Source organism: Mustela lutreola, chromosome 9 (assembly GCF_030435805.1).
Source record: "Mustela lutreola isolate mMusLut2 chromosome 9, mMusLut2.pri, whole genome shotgun sequence".
Lineage (NCBI taxonomy): Eukaryota > Metazoa > Chordata > Mammalia > Carnivora > Mustelidae > Mustela > Mustela lutreola.
The window spans coordinates 109,978,572-110,000,716 of NC_081298.1; the positions used below are offsets into that span (position 1 = coordinate 109,978,572).

At 40.0% G+C, this 22,145-nt stretch overlaps 1 protein-coding gene across 8 annotated transcripts in view; it reads right to left on the minus strand.

Moving 5' to 3' along the window:
- The window catches only part of ACOXL (acyl-CoA oxidase like), a 349,566-nt gene that overhangs the window by 121,921 nt on the left and 205,500 nt on the right, over nt 1–22,145 (minus strand). For all 8 annotated transcript variants that reach the window (XM_059188392.1, XM_059188391.1, XM_059188389.1 and 5 more), the window contains one exon: nt 14,903–14,992. In XM_059188392.1, the coding sequence (XP_059044375.1) occupies nt 14,903–14,992 (90 nt within the window). The remainder of the gene's footprint in view (nt 1–14,902; nt 14,993–22,145) is intronic.

The window sequence follows — 22,145 nt, forward strand, 5'->3', positions numbered from 1 at the left end:
TCTATTTGTAGAGCCAAAGTCATTTCCTTCTGAAGCCATTCTTTTGATCCTCTGACTTCCTGTTCTAATTGGGACTAATTGTGTTCCAGGCTCACCACACCACTACTATCCAGATATTTCTTTATACATGCTCCTGGATTAGCTCCAGAAAGCATACATGTCTTTCTAATACTTAATTCCTTTTCTGCTTTTCTGCCCTTCATCTATAAGTGATGTTATTCAGAAAGCACATGGCAGGAAAACTTACTGAGCAACTGAATATCTGTAGGTCTTATTTTTACCTCATATTTCATCAATAATTTGGCTAGCTATGAAATTTTACATTCAGGATAACTTTCCTCTGAATTCTAAAGACATTGTTCCATTTTATTCTAGATCCTTGCCACTAGACATGTGGTCAGCAGAGCAGCAGTCTCAGCATCGCCTGGGAGCTTGCTGGAAATGCAGAACCCCCGAGCCACCCCAGAATCTGAACTTGAACAGCATCTCCAGGGATGTGTGGGTGTGTCAGACTTGAAAATTGTTGTTCTAGCCCTCAGCATTGCTGCTAAAAGGGCTGAGACAATCTGTTCTCTTTTCTTGGTAAGTAATCTGATTTTTTTTTTTTTTCAGTCTAAGGTTTGGGGACCCTCTTCTTGTCCTTAGCCAGTGATCTGAAATTCTCCAGGCTAATTTTAGGCTGTGACCCTTTCCAGTGAGTCCTGCCAATTTCAAAACTTGTGTCCCTCTTCAGATGTGGGAAGTTTTCTTCTTTTATTTCTCTAATTTTGTCTGCCTGTCTGTATTCTCTGTTTTCTTTTTCAGGAATGTCATTGATTTCCTTGATTGATCATCTGTATCTTTTATTTCCTCTTTATTTCTCTTCACTTGGTTTTTCTGATCTTCAGTCTGAAGAAGTTTTCTCAAATTTTCCTTCAACAAAATTTTAAAATTTTGAAAATGTCTAATTTTAATTTACTGTATTTCTCTGCACTATGGTTACTATAGTTTAATGTAATGCTCATTTTTCATAGCAGGCTCTTCTTGTTTTATAGATGAGAATGTTGTCACAATATCTAAGGATACTAATTAGTTTTCATTTCTCTGTTTTGTTTCTTTCAGTACCAGCAGCTGTTTGTTCATCTTGCTCCTTCATTTTCATGTTGTTGATTTTCCTTAAATGTCTGCTTATCCTCATTAGAAAATATTATGGAATTATTATTCATTCGCTTAGGTATGATGATGGTATTGTGCTCAGTAAGAAACTGTCTTTATTTTAGAAAATGAATGCTGAAGTTTTTACAGATGTCTGCAATTTACTTTCACATGGTTACACAAGCATGTGTGTGTGTGCATGCACACACACACATGCACAGAATAAGAAAGAGGACATTCAGGAACACCTGGGGACTCAGTCACTTAAGCGTCTGACTCTTGATTTCTGCTCCTGACATGATCTCGGGACCTGAGATCAATCCCTGCTTTGGGCTCCAAGCTGGGCTTGGAGCCTGCTTAAGATTCTCTCTCTCTCTCTGCCTCTGCATCTCTGCCCTCCAACCACCCCCCCATGTGTGTGCACGCTCTCTCTCTCTTTCTCAAAAAAAAAAAGGACATATAAATATAGCAAAGTACTGACACTTGGAAGTGGAGAATCTACCCAAATGGAGAATATAATCCAAGTGTTACTGTACTAGTCTTTCCATTTTTCTCTCAAAATTTCTACTTGAAATTTTTCTAAGTAAAAGCTGGAAATACTAAGAAAAACAGAATAAAAATATCTGAATGTCCTTGGGAAAATAGTCCTGGGGGCCTAAAATCTCTAAGGAATCAACTTTCTTATAGGAAGCCAGATACTTACATGGTCTTTAAGCAAGTTAGACCACAGATCATTTGCATTTTTGCATATTTGCTCTGCCTGCAAAGAAGAGTAATGACCAATCTATGCAAAGCCTCTGACTGATACTCTTTAGGAAATCTGCCAGAGTGGATTAGGAAGGCACCTGTTCTGCTGTATCTCTAATGAAGCAAAGAAAGTTATAATGGGATTTCATGGGTGTGGGTCATAATTGGATTTGGTGGAGGACATAATTAAATTTCACCAAGGGCCTACAACCTCTGCCCCAGGAAAATAATGAAAGGGTCAGAGGACCTTTCGTCTTACTTAAAGGGAAATATGTAAAGCCTGCAGAAACTCGATAGTGCATGCCTGCTCTTTCCCCCTCTCCTCAATCATGGGACAGCAGTACTACCACTTTGAAGATCACTAGAGTCTCAACATGGGGCAAAGGGTTGAAAGCACCATAGGTAACACTGGAATACTATGAAATTCACTGACCAGTTTCTGCTGTCCCCTAGTCTCCTTAATTTTCTATCTCTGCGTCAGGAAGTACAATTGAAGCAAAATCCAGCCCAGAGAAAGGAAGCCTCCCCAGTATGGTCAGATTCCAACACTCACGTAGAAGGCCAGGTTGACCACTGCAGGCAGCCAGAGCCACCTTTCCTAACTCTGTGTGATGCCAGGTGCCCTGAAAGCTCTAGGTACAAAACAGGACCTGTCATCTGACAGGTTTCCTGTAGGGTGTGTCAACTGGTGGCAAGCAGGCAGGCTGACCCTCTCCCCAGCACAAAGCTAATGTGCTGAGAGGTCTTGGTCTCTCACCCAAGGAAACCAAGGCCTCCCTCGGCAGGCTATCAAGTGTCCTTTTCCAAAGCAGTTTCCAGAGCTGTGGCAGATGCTACAAGTGTAGTCAAGGGTTCTGATGTAGGAGCCCAGCCATCCTGCTGCTAGGCAGGGCTTGACAGAGATGCCTGGTTCTCTGCCCCAGTCCCTCTCCTGCTCTCAACCCTTGTGACTCAGTGTCTTTTCAGAGATAACCCAGAGTAACAACCCTCACCTCCAGCCCTCTCCACTTGGGTTGACCCATCATTTCCATCCCATCTGCTGTCCATTCTCCAGAAAGAAGTCACGTTCCTTGGTCCTCTGATGGCTCCTCTTCCACTGCCAGTCCTCCTGCAGATCTGTTCTTTTCTATTTTTTTCTTCCAGCTACTTCAATGGGATTTGAGGAGGGAGGAGCAGTAATATGGGTGTTCATGTCATCCTCCTTAACCAGAAGTCCTTCCTTGGGTTTCCAGTCCTCCTATTTATGCTGTAGTGTCTAAATATCTTCTTTCTTCCTAATTTTGGATGCCTTTGGATCACTTCCCCACCCACCACATCTTTAATCTTCCTTCTTCCTAGCAATGAAATCAGGAAGGGCATCTTATGGTACCACTGCAGAAAGGAGTTAGCACAGCAGGCCAAAGACTGCTATTCCTGGAAAGTCCTGCTTGCAAGGATGGCCCTTGGCTAGCATCTGGGAACTGGGATTTGGGGAGAGTTCCCACCATAATAAGTATGGCTTGCTGTGCCTGAACTATTTATGCAAACAATATGGTTTATGCTGCCCACCTGTTTTCCTCCTGAAAGTCTGGAATTTTGAGGTACGCTATGTAGAGAGAACCTACATGACCATCCCCCGACAAAAACCTTATATGCTGAGTGTCCAACGAACTTTCCTGCTAAGCAGTAGTTCACATACACTGTCACGGTTATTGCCCGAAGAGTTAAGTATGTCCTGTGTAACTCCAGTGGGAGACGAGTCTTAGAAACTCATGTCTGGTTTCCTTCAGACTTTGCCCCATGTGCCTTTTATCTCTGCTGATTTCGTATTTTATCATTTTGCTACAATAAATCTTAACCATGACCATGGTGACATGCTGGGTCATATGAGTCCAAGAGAACACTCCAAACCCGAGGGTGATCTGGGGACTCCTGACACATACTACTTATAAAACAAGTCTTTCTGCCTAAGAATAAACTTCAGTCATGGCTTAAGGTTGTGTTTGTCTAGCACGTGTCTGAGTGATGTCTGTCTGGAAAACTGGCCAAAGAAGGTCATTGCCATCTGGTTTTAAGGTTGCTGATTATCTCTTCTCTGGCAGACTGAGCCATTGCTGGCTTCTTTCCTCAGCCTGGGCATGAAGTCCTTACATGGGCTCTTACTGCAGCGATGCTCTGTCTCTTTGTCCTGGCACATGTCCACCTGAGCAGGGGCTCAGCCTCCCTCTTGCCCAGCATCCCTCCATTAGGGCCCCACCATGGTCCGCAGTCCCTCCCTCTCAGTGCCCATTCTCTCATTTACATGACAAATAACAAGTAGTCCCCGTCTCTGCCTAGGCTTCCATGTTCATTCATAGTTAGAAACTGTGACCATCCCCTAAGTAGATTAAACCATCTGTCCATCTTGCCCACAAGCTAAAGCTTTGCAATTAAAGCGCTGAATCATAATTTCAAACTCAGATGATGCCGAACCACATGCTAACGTTTAAAACATACTCCCAGAGGAGAAAGTTGTTGAAAAACCTCACACACTTGGATCACCAGCTGGAATGGAGAATGTGAATTAGTACAATGTCTGATTACTGAGTATTCTTTTTTTTTTTTAATAAAATATTTATTTATTTATTTTAGGGAGAGCGAGAGCGTGAGAATGTGCTCGTATGAGCAGGAGAGGCAGAAGAAGAGGGAGAGAGAATCTCAAGCAGACTCCATGCCAAGGGTAGAGCCCAATGCAGGGCTCAGACTCAGGATCCCAAGATCATGACCTGAGCTGAACCCAAGAATCTGACCTTAACCAACTGTGCTCCCCAAGTGTCCCTCTGATTACCGAATATTCTTAAGGAGAGGTTTTTTTTAAAGCAACATTTAGGGGGGAGACCAAAGAGCAGGCAACTATTAATCTAGCCCAAATTAATCTAGCCCAAATTAAATAATTCCCCCTAAATTATTTACTTAACTATAGATATCCCTAAAGCTAAAATAATAAGGGGGCAAGAGAGAGCTGCCACCTAACATTTTAGTTTTCAGTGGACTAAACTTATAACTGAATACCATTCTAAAAATGTCTGTATTATTCTTTAAGTTAGCCAATTTTTCATAAAAATTTTTCCATTATAAAAAATTCATTTCAATATCAATCTTTTCAAGCATCCAGAGTCTTTACCTCATAAAAATAACAATCTCCAGTATTTTAATATATCTTTAATATATTTTTTAAACTTATCAATGCAAATGTTCATTTTTCTTTTTTTTTTAATTTTATTTTTATGCAAGTTTAAGAATGCAGATGTAAGAAATGATTCAGAGATATCTCATGTACCCTCTACCATAGCATCTTCCAAAACACAGCACTGTTTCAATATCTCCACCAGGAAAAATGGTGCTGGTATAATCCACAGAGCTCATTCAGTTTTTGCTAGTTTTACATGCAGTTATGTGTGTGTGCATGTGTGCATGTGTGTGCACAGTTCTGTTCAGTTTTATCACATGCATACCTCTATGTGACCACCACCACAAGCAAGATATCGAACAGTTCCATCCCAAGGATCCCTCATGCTACCTTTGTATAATCACGGCCCCTTCCCTCTCTTTTCCCTCCCTCACTCCTGACGACGCTGACCGCGTTCTCCATCACCATGATTTTGTTATTTCTAGAATGCTATATAAATGCAATTGTACAGTATGGGACTTTTTAAGATTGGTTTCTCTCACTCAGCATCCAGGTTGCTGAGAGTCAACAGGTGTTTGTGTTTTACTGGTGAGTGTGGTATGGACGTCAGTCAGGCCACCCCGTCACCAAGGGAAGGGCATTTAGGTTGTTTCCAGCTTGGGGTTGTGTCAAATACACTGACTATGAACATTCATGTGCAGGTTTTGGCACAAGTACACGTTTTCATTTCTCTGAGAAAAAGTGTCCAAGAGTATAATTGCTGAGTTTTATGGTAAGCACATGCTTAGTTTTTTAAGAAACTGAATACTTTTTTCTAGAGTGGCTGTAACATTTTATCCACCCACTAGTAATGTATGAGTAATACAGTTTCTCTGCTTCCTTTGGCATAATAAAAATATTATTAATATTTTTAAAATTTTAGCATTTTGATAGGTTTGTGGTAGTATCGCAATATGGTTTAAATTTGTAGTTCCCTAACAGCTAAGGATGTTGCTTATCTTTTTATGTTCACATTTGCCATTGGAATGTCCTCTTCAGGGAAATGTCTGTTCATGACTTTTGCCTATTTCATAATTGGATGTTTTTTTACTGTTGAGTTTTGAGAATTCTTTATATCTTCTGGACCCAAGGACTTTGCCAGATACATGGTTTGCAATTATTTTCTCCCAGTTTTTAGCTTGTCTTTTCATCTCTCTTCATGGTCTTTCACAAAGAAGAAGGTTTTAATTTTGGTAAAGTCTAGTTTTCCAATTTTTCCTTTTATGAATTGTGCTTTTGATATCAAATCTAAAAATTTTTTTCTAGTCCATGCTTTCAAAGATTTTCTCTTAAAAATTTTTTGTGAAAGTTTTTATGATTTTATGTTCTATATTTAAGTAGTTAATTTTGAGTTAAAACTTTTATAAGGAAACTTAGGTTAAGGTTTATTTTTTGAAGTACCTCCCATACTGTTTTCTATATTGGCTGTACCAATTTACAATCTCACTGACATTGTACAAGGGTTCCCTTTTCTCTGAATCCTTGCTAATATGTTTTATCTTTTGGTTTTGTTCTGTTTTTACAAAAGCCATCCTAACAGGTGTGAGGTGATATCTCATGGTGGTTTTCAACTGTATTTCCTTGGTGATTAGTAATGTTAAGCACCTTTTCATGTATCTGTTGGCCATTTTCCTTTCTTCTTTGGAAAACTACTCAGGTCTTCTGTTCATTTTTAACTTGGGTTATTTTCTTTTTTGCCAATGAGTTGTATAATTTCCTTATATATTTTGTATATTAACCCATTATCAGATATATGGTTTGCAAATATTCCCTTCCATTCCATACACTGTTTTTTCTTTTGTTCGTTGTTTCTTTTTGAGAAGAAGCTTTTTACTTTGATGCAGTCCTTCTTTACTTTCAGTTTTGGTGCTTGTGTTTGGGTATCATATCTAAAACAATTGTTGCCAAGACCAATGTCTAGGAACTTTCCCCCTGTTTTCTTTTGGAAGTGTTACAGTTTCAAGTCTTATGTTTATGTGTCTAATCCATTTCAAGTTAATTTCTGTGAGTGGTGTAAGACAGGGGTCCAATTTCATTTTTTTGCATGTCAACATCCAGTTTTCCCAGCACCATGGATTGAAGAGATTATCCTTTCTCCATTGAGTATTCTTAGCTCCTCTGCCAAATATTAGTTGACTGGACATGCATGGATTTATTTCTGGGTTCTTCATTCTGTTCCTTTGGTCCACATGTCCTTCTTCATGCCAGTACCACCAGTACCACACTGTTTGGATTATTATAACTTTGTAATATAGTTTGAAATCAGAGTAATGCCTTCAGCTTTGTTATTTCTCAGGATTGCTTTGGTTACTCAGGGTCCTTTACAGTTCCATACAAATTTTAGGATTCTTTTTTCTATCTGTGATAAATGCCATTGGAATTTTTATAGGAATTACATTGAATCTATAGATTCAGTATGAACATCTTACAATATTAATTCTTCCAATCTATGAGCATGGAATTTTTTTTGTGTGTGTGCCTTCTTTAAATTCTTTCATCAACGTCATATAGTTATCAGTGTTCAGATGTTTTATTTATTTCTAGGTATTTTATTGTCTTTGGTGCTATTATAAACAGGATTGCTTTCTTTACTTCTTTTTCAGATATTTTGTTGTTAGCATGCAAAAATGCAGCTGGATTGTTTATGTTGATTTTGTAGCCAGTAACTTTACTAAATACATTTATTGGTTCTAGCAACTTTTGGCAGATTCTTTAGATTTCTATATACAAGATCACATCAACTGCAAACAGAAACATTATTTCTTCCTTTCCAATTTATATGCCTTTTCTTTTTCTTGCCTAATTTCTCTGGCAAGGACTTCCAGCGCTATGAAGAGTAAGAGTAGTGACAGTGGGCACCTTGCCTTGTTCCCAATCTTAGAGGAAAAGCTTTCAACCTTTCACTGTTGGGTATGTTACTGGTTTTTAGTCTCATAAAATTGGTTTTTAGTCTCATATAAAAAATATACAATTGGAAAAGATAGATGGTAGGATTTTGATCTTCTGAAATGTGCAAAGATTTGTTTTGTGGCCTAACACACAATCTATTCTGGAGAATATTCCATGTGCATATGTAAAGATTGCACATTCTGCTATTATTGGATGGAATGTTCTGTATATGTTACGTCCATTTGGTCTAAAGTATATTTCAAGTCTAAAGTTTCCCTATCACTTTTCCATCTGGATGATCTATCCATTACTGAAAGTGAGATATTAAAGTCGCCTACAAATATTGTACTATTTCTCCTTTCAGATCTATTAGTATTTGTTTAATATACTTAAGTAGTCCAATGTTGGGTGCATCATATTTATAATTATTATAACCTTTTCATAAATTGACCCATTTATCATTATATAATGACCTTCTTTGTCTCTTGTTAGATTTTCTGACTTAAATTCTATTTTGTCTGATGTAAGTGTAGCTACCCTTGATCCCTTTGGTTTCCATTTGGATGGAGAATCTTTTCCATCCCTTCATTGTGAGCCTGTATGTGTCCTTAAAGCTGAAGTCAGTCTCTTATATACAGCATATAGTTGGGTATTGTTTTGTTTTTATTTTTATTCCATTTAGCCACTTTATGCCTTTTGACTAGAGAATTTAATCTATTTACATTTAAATAATTATTTATATGTAAGGATTTATTTATACCATCTTATTGTTTTCTGGCTCTTCTGTAGTTCCCTTGTTCCTTTTTTCCCCTCTTGCCCTCTTCTTTTGTGATTTGATGATTTTCCATAAACATACACTTTGATTGTCTCTCCTTACTTTTTGTGTCCACTACAGTTTTTTGCTTTGTAATTATCACGGGTCTTACAGAAAATACTGTTAAGATATAACAGTCTATTTTGAACTCCATCACATAAAAAATTCTACGTCTCTACTCCTCCCCATTTTGTTTTTGAGGTCACAATTTACATCTTTTTATTTTGTGTATCCCTTAAAAAATTATTATAATTATTTTTAATAATTTGTCCTTTAACTTTTACACTAGGGTTGAATGTTTAACATATCACCATATTCCAGTATTAGAATATTCTAAATCTGGTTATATGCTTACTTTTACAATTGTGTTTTATATTTTCATATGCTTTCATGTTACTAATTAGCATCCTTTCATTTCAGCTTGAAGAACTCCTTTCATCATTTCTTGCAAGGCAGGTCTAGTGGTGATGAATTCCCTCAGCTTTTATTGCTTGAGAAAGTCTGTAATTCTCCTTCATTTTTGGAGAACAACTTTTTTTTTTTTTAGATTTATTTATTTATTTGACAGAGAGAGAGAGAGAGAGCGCACAAGTAGGCAGAGAGGCAGGCAGAGAGAGGAGGAAACAGGCTCCCTGTCAGGGAGAGACCCTGATGCTCGATCCCAGGACCCTGACACCATGACCTGAGCCAAAGGTAGAGGTTTATTTAACCCACTGAGCCAACCAGGTGCCCCTGGAGAACAACTTTTTCAGGTTAAATATTTTTGTTTAGCAGGGTTTTTTTTCTTTTCTTTTCAGCATTTGAATATATCTTCTCACTCTCTACTGGCCTACAAAGTTTCTACTGAAAAATCCACTGATACCATTATTGGAGGTTTTCTTGTATTTGAGGAATTTTTCTCTCTTGCTGCTTTTAAAATTCCCTGTCTTTTATTTTAGACAATTTTATTATAATATACACTGAAGAAGATCTTTTTGAGTTGAAAGGTTTGGAGGGCTTATGAGCTTGATGAAGTTGGATATCCAAATCTCTCCCCAGAGTTGGGACATTCTCAACCATTATTTCTTTAATAAACTTTCTACTCCTTTCTCCCTCTCTCCTCCTTCTGAGATTCCAACATGCATAGGTTACTTTTCTTATTGGTGTCCCATAGTTCAGAGAGGCTTTCTTCACTCTTTTTCCTTCATTTTGCCTTTGTTCTCCTCTGACTGGATAATTTAAATGACCTGGGTTTTTTTTCTTCACAAATTCTTTTTCTGCTCAGTCAGGTCTGCTGTTAATGTTCTCTACTGCATCTTTCATTTCATTCACCATGTTCCCCAACTCCATAATTCCTATTTGATTCTTTTTTTAAAAAGATTTTATTTATTTATTTGAGAGAGAGAGAGAAATAGAGAGAGATAGCAAGAGAGAGAGCATGAACAGGAGGAGAGAGAGAGAAGTAGATTCCCTGCTGAGCAGGGAGCCCAACCTGGGGCTGGATCCCAGGACCCTGGGATCATGACCTGAGCCAAAGGCAGATGGTCCACTGACTGAGCCTAGGTGGTGCCCCTATTTGAGTCTTTTTAACGATTTCTATTTCTTTGTGAAATTTCTCATTTTTAAAGTGTATTGTTTTCCTGCTTTTATTGAATTAACTTTCTGGGTTTTCTTATAGTTCACTGAGCTTCCTTAAAACAACTATTTTGAAGAACTTATCAGGAAAATTGCAGATCTCCATTTCTTTGGCGTCAGTTGCTAGAAAATCATTTTTTCCCTTTTGTGGTGTCACATATCTTTCATTTCTCATGTTCCTTGAAGTCTTGCATTGCTGTCTTCACATTGAAGAATTCACCTCCTCTAGTCTTTACTGACTGGCTTTGGGAGAGAAATCCCTTCCATCAGCCCTGTATGAATTCTGAGGCTTTCTCAGACCTTCTATGGATACACATGTTCCACACATCTTATTCCCTCTTCAGGAATAGTTTCTAAGATTGTATGACTTCTTTTGATCCTACAAAAGCAGGATTAGTGCTTAAAGCTTTCTGTTTACTTCCCCCTCGGTGGTAGTGACTGCTCAAGTTTGTGTGCTTTCTTCCAATCCCACAGAGTCAGATTGGCTTTCTGTATGTGCTCACTAGCTGATGTATGTGTTCACTAGCTGACTGCGAAGGCTGGCTCTGGCTGCCCTTGGGAATGAACCCTGATAACTGACCATGGTGTAGTGACATGTGTGACCGAGGCATGTAGAGCACTGTGGGAGCCTGTGGACCAACACGGAGATCTATAAGTGAGGTGTCCCCAGTGGCTCATAAGTGGATTTCCTGAAGGAGTCTGCAAAGCAGTTAGGAGGATCCATGTCCAATCACTGTCCTCTGAGAGCTGTGGCTGCTATTCTCCCAGCTGCTCCTTGCACTCTATGTCATGTAACACACCTCAGAAGTCTCAGTGAGAGGAGAAAGAAATGGGCCTCTTGGGCAGTGCCCCCACACAACTGGGTAAGCTGGATGTTCACTCACATGCTCCCCACTCCTCCTGTGGGAGAAATTGCATGCCAAAAGGTCTCTCTTCTCACTGAGCTGTGCTGTCTTAAGGGAGGGCTGACACAGGTGAAGTGAAACTGTTCCTTTTACCCTCTTCAATGCATCCAATCTCAAACTTTTTGCTCAAACGGTGTGCTGGAACCTCACTGGACTTCTGGACTTACACAGAGGCACTATCATCCTTGGATGATTATCAGAATTGGTGTTCTTTGGGCATAAGATGGCAGAAAACTCCTATTTCACCATTTTGATAATGTCTTAGAATAAGCTTGTGTCTACAGAAAACTTTGTTGTGATTTTGATGGGAATTTCATTAAGTGTATAGATCAGTTTGGGCAGAATTGACATTTTCCTACACAGAGTCACCCAACTGATGAATACAGTATGTCTCTCCATTTATCTAAGATTTTTTTTTATTTCTTTGAAGCATTTTGTAATTATCAGCACATAGATCATGTGCATGTCTATTGGATTTACACTTAAGTATGTCCTTTTCTTTGGAGCAATTGTAAATGATATTGTGTGTTTAATTTAAGTTTTCACATCTGTTATTAGTACACAGAAATGAGATTCACTTTTGTGTATTGATCTTATATCCTGGAGTTTTATGAGCTCAGTTCTAGAGTTTTGGAGTAGATTCCATGGATTTTTCTATGTAGATAATCACATAATGTGCAAACAGGGAAAGTTTTTATTTCTTTCGTTCTATTATCTATGTCTTTTAATTTCTTTTTCTTGCCTTATTATACTGATATAACTTCTAGGTCTATGTTGAATAACAGTAGTGCCAGTGGACATCCTTGATTTAATCCTGCTTTTAGGAGGAAAGTATTCAGTATTTCACCAGTCAGCATGATGTTAGCTACATTTTTTGTACATATTCTTTATCAAGTTCAAAAATTCCCTCCTATTCCAGTTTGGTAAGATTTTGCATTAACACGTTGTCAAAAGCTTTAGGTGTATAAACCAATATGATCATGTGATTTTTTTTCTCCTGTAGTCTGATGATATTATGAACTACATCAACTGATTTTTGAATGCTGAAGCAGTCTTGCCTATCAGGAATAAATACCATTTGGCTGTGGTGTATAATTATTTTTATACATTGTCAGATTCAATTTGTTAATATGTTGTTGAAGATTCCTACATCTAAATTTGTAAGAGTTATTGATATGTAGTCTTCCCTTTTTTGTAGTATCTATTTTTGGTATCAGAGTAATACAAACTATATAAAATGAATTGGGGGGACCTTGGTGGTTCAGCTGGTTAAACATTCCACTGTTTTTTTAAAAATATTTTATTTATTTATTTGTCAGAGAGAGAATGAGAGTGAGCACAGGCAGACAGAGCAACAGAGGGAGAAACAGGCTCCCTGCAGAGCAAGGAGCCCGATGCAGAACTCAATCCCAGGACGCTGGGATCATGACCCGAGCCAAAGGCAGCTGCTTAACCAACTGAGCCACCCAGGCATCTAAACATTCCACTCTTGATTTAGGCTCAGGTCATGATATCATGGCCATGAAATTGAGTACCACATTGGGCTCTGGGCTGGGCATGGAGCCTGCTTAAGATACTCTCTCTCCCTCTGCCCCTTCCCCAGCTCATGCATGCTCTCTGTCTATAAAAAAAATAATAATAAAATAAAATTAAAAAATGAGTTGGGAAGTGTTTTCTTCTCTTCTATTTTCTGGGAGAGACTGCATAAAATTTTTCCTTAAGTGTTTGATAAATTCTCCAATGAAACCTTGGCCCAGAGATTTTTTGGGGGGAAGCATTTTATTATTATTAAAAATTCAATTTCTGTAAGATTATACAGAAATAGTCAGGTTGACTATTCAAGTTGGTTAGATCTGGGTGTTTGCGATTTTGGGGAATTGGTCAATCTGACTAAGTCATCAAATTTATTAATGTAATGTTATTTTCTAGTGTTCCTTCATCATTTTCTTAGTTCCTCCAAGATAACTAATGATATACCCATTCTCATTCCTAATATCGGTGACTCTTCTCATTTTTTTTTATCAGACCTCCTGGGTCAGTCTAGTTGATGACCTTCATTCTAGTTGTGGAGGTGGGGGCTCAACTCTCCACTGGATCATGCTGACACTGGGGTAAGGGTTAAGGGTACTGGTAATCTGTTTCACCTTACAACAGTCTTGTTGCTGCTAAGTAGAAATGGAGGCTTAGCTTACCAATGGGCCCTGCTGACATTACCCTGATGAAAATCAAAGTTCTACTTGCTTCCACTAGGCAGGGGTAGAAGATTAGTTCCCTGCTCAGCCCCACCAATAGCACCACATTGAGTAATGGGAGTGTTACCACCGGCTACCAGTGTCTGACTCCGGCCATGGATCAGAAGTCAGGTGAGAGATCAGTTTCTGCCAGGTCCTGCTGAAATTGGTGTATGTATGTGTGTGTTCAGTTTTTCCATTTTGTTTGACTGATGTACAGAGAATATAGCTAGAAAGGTTTTTGTTTGGTTTGGTTTTTTTTAATCATTAGGCCACCATCTTCCCTATCCTTTGGGTAGGGAGAACAAGGTTTTTCTTGGTTTGTCTCTACCTATTAGAGATTCAGGGCATACATATATGCCCTTACCCAGGATATATGGAAGGCAATAAGGAAACCCAGACAACTTGCTGCCTTTCCTTTCCTCCAGTTCCAAGCTCCCTAGGCAGCCTGCCTTCGACTTTCTCCCTTTCAGAGGTTTCCTATGCTCATTTGTTGTGTTATGTCCAGAGTGTTCGTTTATTAAGAGGGAGGACCTGGGAGGAATAGCGCCATTCCCTCATAGCAGAATCAGGAGTCCCTGTTTTCTTTTTGTAAAAATACCAAATTGTAATCCCATTGTATATATAGTTTTATATCATTTTTACTTATCATATCATAAGTTTTTAATTTCTGTAATAAACCCTTGTAAGTACAATTTTAAAAGCTATATAATTCCCCATTGAGTGGCCAGAACATGATTTACATAATCATTTTCATATTGTTGAAAATTTAGATTCCAACATTATTGCTATAATAAATAATGTACTAATGAAAACGTTTATGTCCTGAAGTTCTTCTGTACTTAGGATTATTATCTTAGATAGTCCCAGACGTGGAATCACGCACAGCCTAATAGCAACATGGAAAAGTGCCTCTTTTGTTCTCACCAACACTGGTACTTCAACGTGCTCTTAAACATGAGCTGATTGGTTGGAGAAAACAGCAGTGTGGTACGCCTCACGTGCATGTCTCTGATCACCAGGAAGCTTGGTCAATTGTTCTCCTTTTATAACCTGCCTTTTCATGCCTTTCTCCTTTTCATCTCCTGGGTCCTCAAGTATTCCTTTGGAATAGATTTCCAGCAGAAGGATCTGACTGAAACTGGTTGAAGTTTTCTTCAACCAAGAAAGATATAGGGCAATGTCAAAGATAAGCTAGGAGAGAAATAATTTAATCCTCTGTTGAATTACTGCAAAAATCAAGGGCTTAACAGGAAAACACCTGCCAATTAAATGAAGATATCAGATGAAGATAAAACATATGAAACACTTCAGATTTCTGGATAACTCTTGATCTTGAAAAGTATGCCGTTTAAGAAGAATAAACATTTCCTGAACTTACCTGCAGCATAACAACATTGTCACCTTCAAAAGTCACAAACACATCTGTGTCGCATTTTAGGCCTGAGATTCGGTTTTCCATCATGTAACCCTTTTGCAGAAAAAAGAAAAGAAACATATTTCAAATTTCCAATTCCACCATTATAAAGGATGAACATTTTCTTTGAAATTAAACAAAAACACAGAAAATGGAAAAGAATAAAATAACTATAGTTTTTCTGCCCAGAATAACCATTCTAAGGATTTTGAGCCATCACACTTGCTTTTGATCCAGAAACATTTTTGTGGATTTGTCTTCATTAGTAGTAACCATTTGAAAACGGTCATGTCGCATTTTTCCGAAATAGTTCAACAAATTGTGCTGATTTTTTTTCTCTCTTCCAAATCTTGTGAATTCTAATAAATGTCAAGAAATTAGTGATTTCGTCCTAAAATACGCAGGAGAATGATGCCTTCTCAACCCCATTCCTATCAAAATTAGCACATGTACCTGGTTCTTGGGACACAACATAAAAATCTTAAATTGCCACTCTGCATGTTAATATCATTAAACACTTTGCATCATAAATTCACACTCTAGTTTCCAACTAGGTTTTTCTTTCTTTTTTTTTTTTTTTTTTTTTTTTTTACTTCCTGAAATCCTTATTTAAATGGCAGTAGCCTGCTGCTCATTTTCAAAGTGTTGACAGTATTTCTGCACACAAACTGGGAGAAGCAGCTGCTCAAGGGAAAGTCGACCGGCCCCAGGCAAAATGTGGAGCAGCAAAGTTTGCCTTTGTTTGGCCTCAGGCCTTCCCCTTCTGAAGGCCCCAGCACTGTTATTTCTTCCAGTTCTTTCTTCCAGTTCGTTGCTCTCCCCCATTAAATTCCCAGAATCTTTCCCACTCTCGAAATCTGCTTCCACAAATCAATCCTGCCTAAGTAAGTTATAGCAGAGGTGACTGTCACGCTACTTCTCCCAGGAGTATTTGCAGTTAGCACTGCAGCTCTGAAGAAGGAAAGACAAGATTTAGCCCCTGCTGAAATCCTCAAGCCACACAGAGCCTCACAGAAGGGTGCTCCCATGGGCAGCCAGAAACTCCTATCTCAAGACACCTTAACGCCCTGGGGGACCACCTTTATTTCTGAAAATGGCCATTTGAGTCAGAAAAACCAGCACTTCCAGGGACCTGCTGCCTGCGGAGCCCTGAAGTCCCCAAGCATCAGTGCTTTGTGGCCCAAGAGCCTTCCTCTGAGGTCCCTACTTTCCCTCCCCATCCCCCCCAAGTCATGGCGGCCAACTGGGCAGGCCAAACCGAGCATTCTCATCTGCGGGAATACTTAATTACTTTCGTAAATGTAAACAGGGTGTATGTATGGAAAAATAAATCAGTAGCATTTCCAACCTCCCCCAATCTAGTGCCATAACCACAGGGTTAAACCCACCCCACAGGCAGACCATGTGAAATCAGGTTCTGACTGAATGTGACCAGAGCCCAGAGTGCTTCGCGGCCACAAGGACATAGCTGACTCATTTTCATCATTGTTATTCTACCATTGATTGAGTGCCACCACAAGCCAGATTCTGGACTGAGGGTTTTACTGAAAGAAACCTCACCTGTTAATCCACGTAATCCCCTTCATTCTGACAACAGCTATGTGAGGTAGACATGACCCCATTTTACAGGCGAAGAAAGGGAGGCTTGAGAGCTATGTCGGAATGATCTTGAATCTATCAAGTTCTGGTATGGAAAATATTAACACTACAGATACCACCTCAGTGTTAGGAAGAACCTTCGTACTTAAGGGGTATAGCGGCTAAGTGCTCAAAATAAGGATTTTGAAGAAACAAAATACTTTTTTCTTTTGGCACTTTGCTCTGGTCTTCCCGAGTATGGATGGAAGTGCCTGGTTCTTCGTTGTTCTCTGACTCTTCCGAATTTGTACACACTCTGTCCTGGGGGAAACCAGGACCACCAGGACTTTAAAATGACTTGAAAGATAATTTACTTAAAATGCAGCAAAATCAGCAAACAAATAACAACAGTCTCTCAGGGAATGGGCAAGGGAGTCCTGTGAACATACAGATGCTCTATCTTAGTTTTGTTCTTCCAATACAGTGTAATTGATTTCTCTTCTAGATGGCAAAACTCAACCTTGAACTCTTCTTCATGTTTGAAAATCGAGTAAAACCATATGATTGCTTTCATGAAGATTCCAGACTCTCCAGGGCCCAGACCCAGAAGAGGTACAAGTCACACAGCCTTTGTAGAGCTTGCAGACAGCTGAAAACAAAACAGCCAAGAGAAAACCAAAGCCAACCACGTGCAAGGCATGGCTGTGGCTGGCATGTGGTTTCCAATCTCCCGAAACCACCAAGGGCATAGTTATGATCTAATTTCCTTAGAAAAGGCCAGAGAGGGCTATCCTCTTAAAAATCTAAAACTTTGAAATATCTGGGGTGACCCGTTGAGGAACTAACAATGCTCAAGTCCTAGGTATCTGAGTTCTGTGTGTGAATGTGCACACAAGTTTAGAGGAAAGACACACAACCCAGAGAGTTACTGAATACAGACCTGCAGCCATCTTCTTGAGGGACTTAAATTCCAAATTCGGATCCCTGAACTCTTTGGGGGGGGGGTACAAATGATTATAAACGGTGTGTGTGTATATGTCTGTGTGTGTGTGTGTGTGTGTGTGTGTGATTTTCTAATTAAAAATGAACTTGGGTTTTTAAATTAATTACTAAAAGCAGTACAAAAGCATTATTTTAAAGTATTTTTTAAGACTTTGTTTATTTATTTGACAGAGAGAAATCAGAAGTAGGCAGAGAGGCGGGCGGAGAGAAAGGAGGAAGCAGGCTTCCGCCAAGCGGAGAGCCCAATGCGGGGCTCGATCCCAAGATCCTGAGATCATGACCTGGGCTGAAGACAGAGGCCTAAATCACTGAGCCACCCAGGAGCCCCACAAAAGTATTATTTTAAAAAACGAGAACAGAGAGGAAAAACCCACAAAAAAAGAAAAAAAATAAAGTCATTTGTAATCTCATGATGTAGGATATGAAAGGGTGCCTGGCAAAGAAAGACCCCGGAAAGAGGCTTGGAATAGGAGCTGAGATTACAAGGACCAAGGTAAGTGTTGAGAAGAGAAAGGTGAGGAGGGACCGGGAAACCAGAAGGGCAGATCTGGGTAAAGGGAACCATGGAGTGTTCCGGAGGGAGGAGGATATTGATTGAACATGTTGGAGTTAGAGAAGACTGAGGAATGATTCAGGTGTGAGGAAAGCCAGAATCAGGTGAGCAAGACAGGAACGTGAGAGTGCTAGATTTAGGGAAAGAGGAAATCTGTTAACCTCATAGGCACCCACAGCACTCATGGGTGGCAAGCTGGGGGGCAATCCTGATTTCTGCAGCCTGAGACGTTTCCATGTCAGGTCACAGCCCAGCAGTTGTTACCTCCATAACGCTTTATAAACCAGCACCACAGGATGTGCCAAGAAAAGGGACAGTCACGGTCATTACTGAGAACCAATTCTATGTTCTGTGTTACATCCAATATTTCATTTCCACCCTTCACAATGACATCTCAGCACCCCTGTTTGGGGATGAGAAAGTTGAGAGTCAGTGAGGTTTTCTGACCCTGCTCCTGCCACAGCGGCTCCTGGCCCACCCCCTGGGGTTTTGCAGTGTTGTTCCCGTGTCTGGAGCAATGCCCTCAGATCTCCATGGGGGCTCTCTTTCCTCTCATTTCTGTCTCTGGTCCAAAGTTCCCACTGCCAGGAGGCCATCCCTGGTCCTTCTGTCCAAAACAGCTGCCCCCACCTGCCACCTTTTCTCCCTATCTCTTCACCTCAATTAATTTTTTTTTATAGCATTTCCAGGTATCTTTCTAAGCAGAGGACATTGGTGCACAGACACACAAATAAGGAAGACCATGTAAAGACACAGGGAGGAGAAGACAATCACAAACCAAACAGAGAAACCTCAGAAGCAACACACCCTGCCAACACTGATGTTGGACTTTTAGCCTCTAGGACTGTGAGAAAATAAATTTCTGTTTTTCAAGGCCCTCAGTTGGAGGTATTTTGTGATGGCAGTTGGTGTGGACTAACTTGGAGCGCAGCCGCACGTGTGCATACACACACGGAGATAAATCAATGCGAACGGCTTCTCTAACAGGAGTAAATCCTCTGGAGTCTAAGGAAATCCTCCTCTAAGCCATTATCTCGATGGGCTCAACAGCACCTTGGGAAATGGAATGGCAGTCCCATAAGCTTTCTTTTTTCCACACTGGACTCCTAAGGAAGGGCATTTGCTTATACATTTCTGGCTAGGGTAGGGGAGCAGATGGGGAAAAAAGAGGGACGTGAGGGAAGAAACAGGTTTCATCCCCCTGAAAGTGAATAATATTTTCCATTAGTTTATTTCACTCTTAATTAAAAAAAGAAACATAGAATAGACAGAGGGAACTCTAAACTGCACGCTCCCAAAGCCAGCAGAATCCTCAGGGGGTCATGCAGCCCAGAATCTGGTCTCCCCGAAGAAAGAGCACACTGGGTAGATGTGTTACTCTATCTCTGCCTTCTGGGTTACATCGAGCCTCTTAGCAAGTAATTGTGAATGTCATTAAGGTTGTGTCCCATTTCAGTAAGAGCTCCATGCAACATATTTTATGATTCAAGCTTTGTACATTGAAAGTTTAATATTTTCCTGCTGTTTTTAACATCTCTGAATTTTTTTTTTACTGTATGATTACATTTAATAAATGGATCAGAACAAATTAGAAACAGGCTTTCTTCCCTCCTTTTAAGCAAATTGAGGGTAAATTTTGTTAATTTGAAGAAGAAGAAACTGACAAAATCAATCTTATCTTCAATTTGTTAGGGAAGGGTCGATCGGAAATACAGACACTGACCCATTCAGCAGGAAGGATTGTGTCTTAGAGTTGTGTTAATTTATACCTGTGTATCTCCACCACCCCAAATGGGGTAGAGCCTGTTACACATGGGCAGCTGACATGTGTGAGATTCACTGCAACCTTTCCTGAGACAGCTGTGGTCTGAGTGGAGTCTTCTGACAGCCAAAGTTCAAGCCCGAACAGATGATGGATGTTCTTATGGAAGTGATGACAAGTTGTCCTGCCCTGCCCTGTTTGCTTTGAGGTGACCCTGCATTGTCAGGGCTTATGAACTGGGGAGAGTGGGTGGGAGGAAATTCATTCGTGGGTCCTGTCACCAAATGTATAGTGAGAGTCTCAAGCCTCAGGTACTATACTATGCACTGCAACCAAAGACACAATCCTGTCCTCAGAAGACAGATAGGTGTTGCTCAGGTAGACAAATAAAATAGGTAATTAAAAAATCTGTGGTAAGTGCCAAAAAGGAGACAATCAGGGTTCCATAGGAAAAATGTAACAAGAAAGAATTCTTCTAACCTATATGCCAAAGAATGTTTTCAGAGGCTTGTTTAACTTAGAACCTTAAAGAAGAGAAGTCAGCAAAGCAGTGGGAGAAAGCTTGCACCCTGAGGCCATGAAGGAGCACAGAAAGTTCGGGGAGTGGAAAGAAGGCTGAGTTGGAGGTAGTAAGTTGTGGGAGAGTGGCCCAAAGATAAGGTGGAAGAGGTAGATAGGGTTCCAGTGACTCAGGAGCCTTTTGGGTATTCATTTAGGTTAGCAGAGGTACAAAGTAATAGAAGAATTTTGAGCTTTGGAGTAAGATGACCTGTGATTTTAAAAGAAGACGATAGCACTGAGTGAGCACAGCCCATAGCAGGCAAGAGAGAAGTTGGACAATTGGTGGCAGAGACATGGCGGCATGGAGGTAGAGGGAGAGAGCCTCAGAGGGTTGAGTATGTGCATGAGAAGGAGGAAGTCTGGGCCACATGAATGGTATATGTATGGTGGGGTGTCTACTGAGTTAGAAAACCCTAGAGCAGGAGGATGTTTGAGCGAAAGACCAAACATTCATATCTGTCAATGCTCGGTATGAGAGAGTCCATGAGCTATCCAAGAAGACTAGTCTAAGTGAAAGTTGGATACGAGACTCTGGACATGTGAAAAGATGTCTGGAATGGAGATGTAAATTAGAAAGCCCTCACCATACAGGTAGTATTTAGAAGCCCAGGAAAAGACAGAATTATCAAGAGTGTGAATACACAGAGGAGAGAGAACTTAGGCTCACGTTCTAGAAAATGCCAAATTCAGAAGCACACAGAGGCATAGTGGCAGAGGACACTAAGAAGATAAAGAAGCAGGAAGAAAGTCAGAGAGTATGGTGTCCCAAAGGCTGAGAGAGAGTGTGTCTGTGAGGGAGATGTCTGTTGTGAAGAGTGCTTCTGAGTACTCAGGCAAGTGAGGACTGAGGAGTCCTTTGGACTGAGCCACAGGGAATCAACAGCAACTGGACTAAAACTGTTTAGGTAGCAAGGAGCAGGGGAAGCCAGATATCCGGCAATATGGCAGACTAGATATTCTTTTTAAAAACTCTCCAGTGGAGGGGCGCCTGGGTGACTCAGTTGGTTAAAACTCTGACTCTTGGTTTTGGCTCAGGTTGTGATCTCAGGGTCTTAAGATTGAGCCCCATGTGAGGGTCTGTGCCCAGCACAGAGTCTGTCTCTGTCCCTCTGCCCCTCCCCCTGCTCTCTCTCAAATAAATAAATAAATAAATAAATAAAATATCTTTTAAAAACCCTCTCTGGTAGAAATAAAAAAAAAATGTGCTCATAAAATATTTTTGAAAAATCGTTTTGAATACACAGTTAAACTAATAAAGAGAAGTACTCCCAGGCTGAACACATTGAGAAAGCATGGACGTCGAAAGCGTAGCAGGTGTTGAAGCCAGATAAGAGGTTATATAAAGACACTTACACAAGTATGGTCTCCTGGAAAATAGTGCCTACCATGGGTAAAGTAAGAAAACATCACCCCTCAACCAAGAACATAACAAGGAAGATGGGTAGTCTCAGCTCTGGCTGTAGGTAGAAAGAAACATCTTTCTTAGAGTTTTCAACTATGTATACATTTAGGTGACTCTGGGACCAGAATCAGGAGCCAACTTAAAGTGGGTTGTTTATACAAACTACTAACAGACACATGAAAAGATGTTCATCATCACTAGCCATCAGGGAGATTCAAATCAAAACCACAGTGAGATACCACTTTACACCAGTTGGAATGGCCAAAATTAACAAGACAGTAAGCAAGTGTTGGAGAGGATGTGGAAAAAGGGAACCCTCTTCCACTGTTGGTGGGAAGGCAAGTTGGTA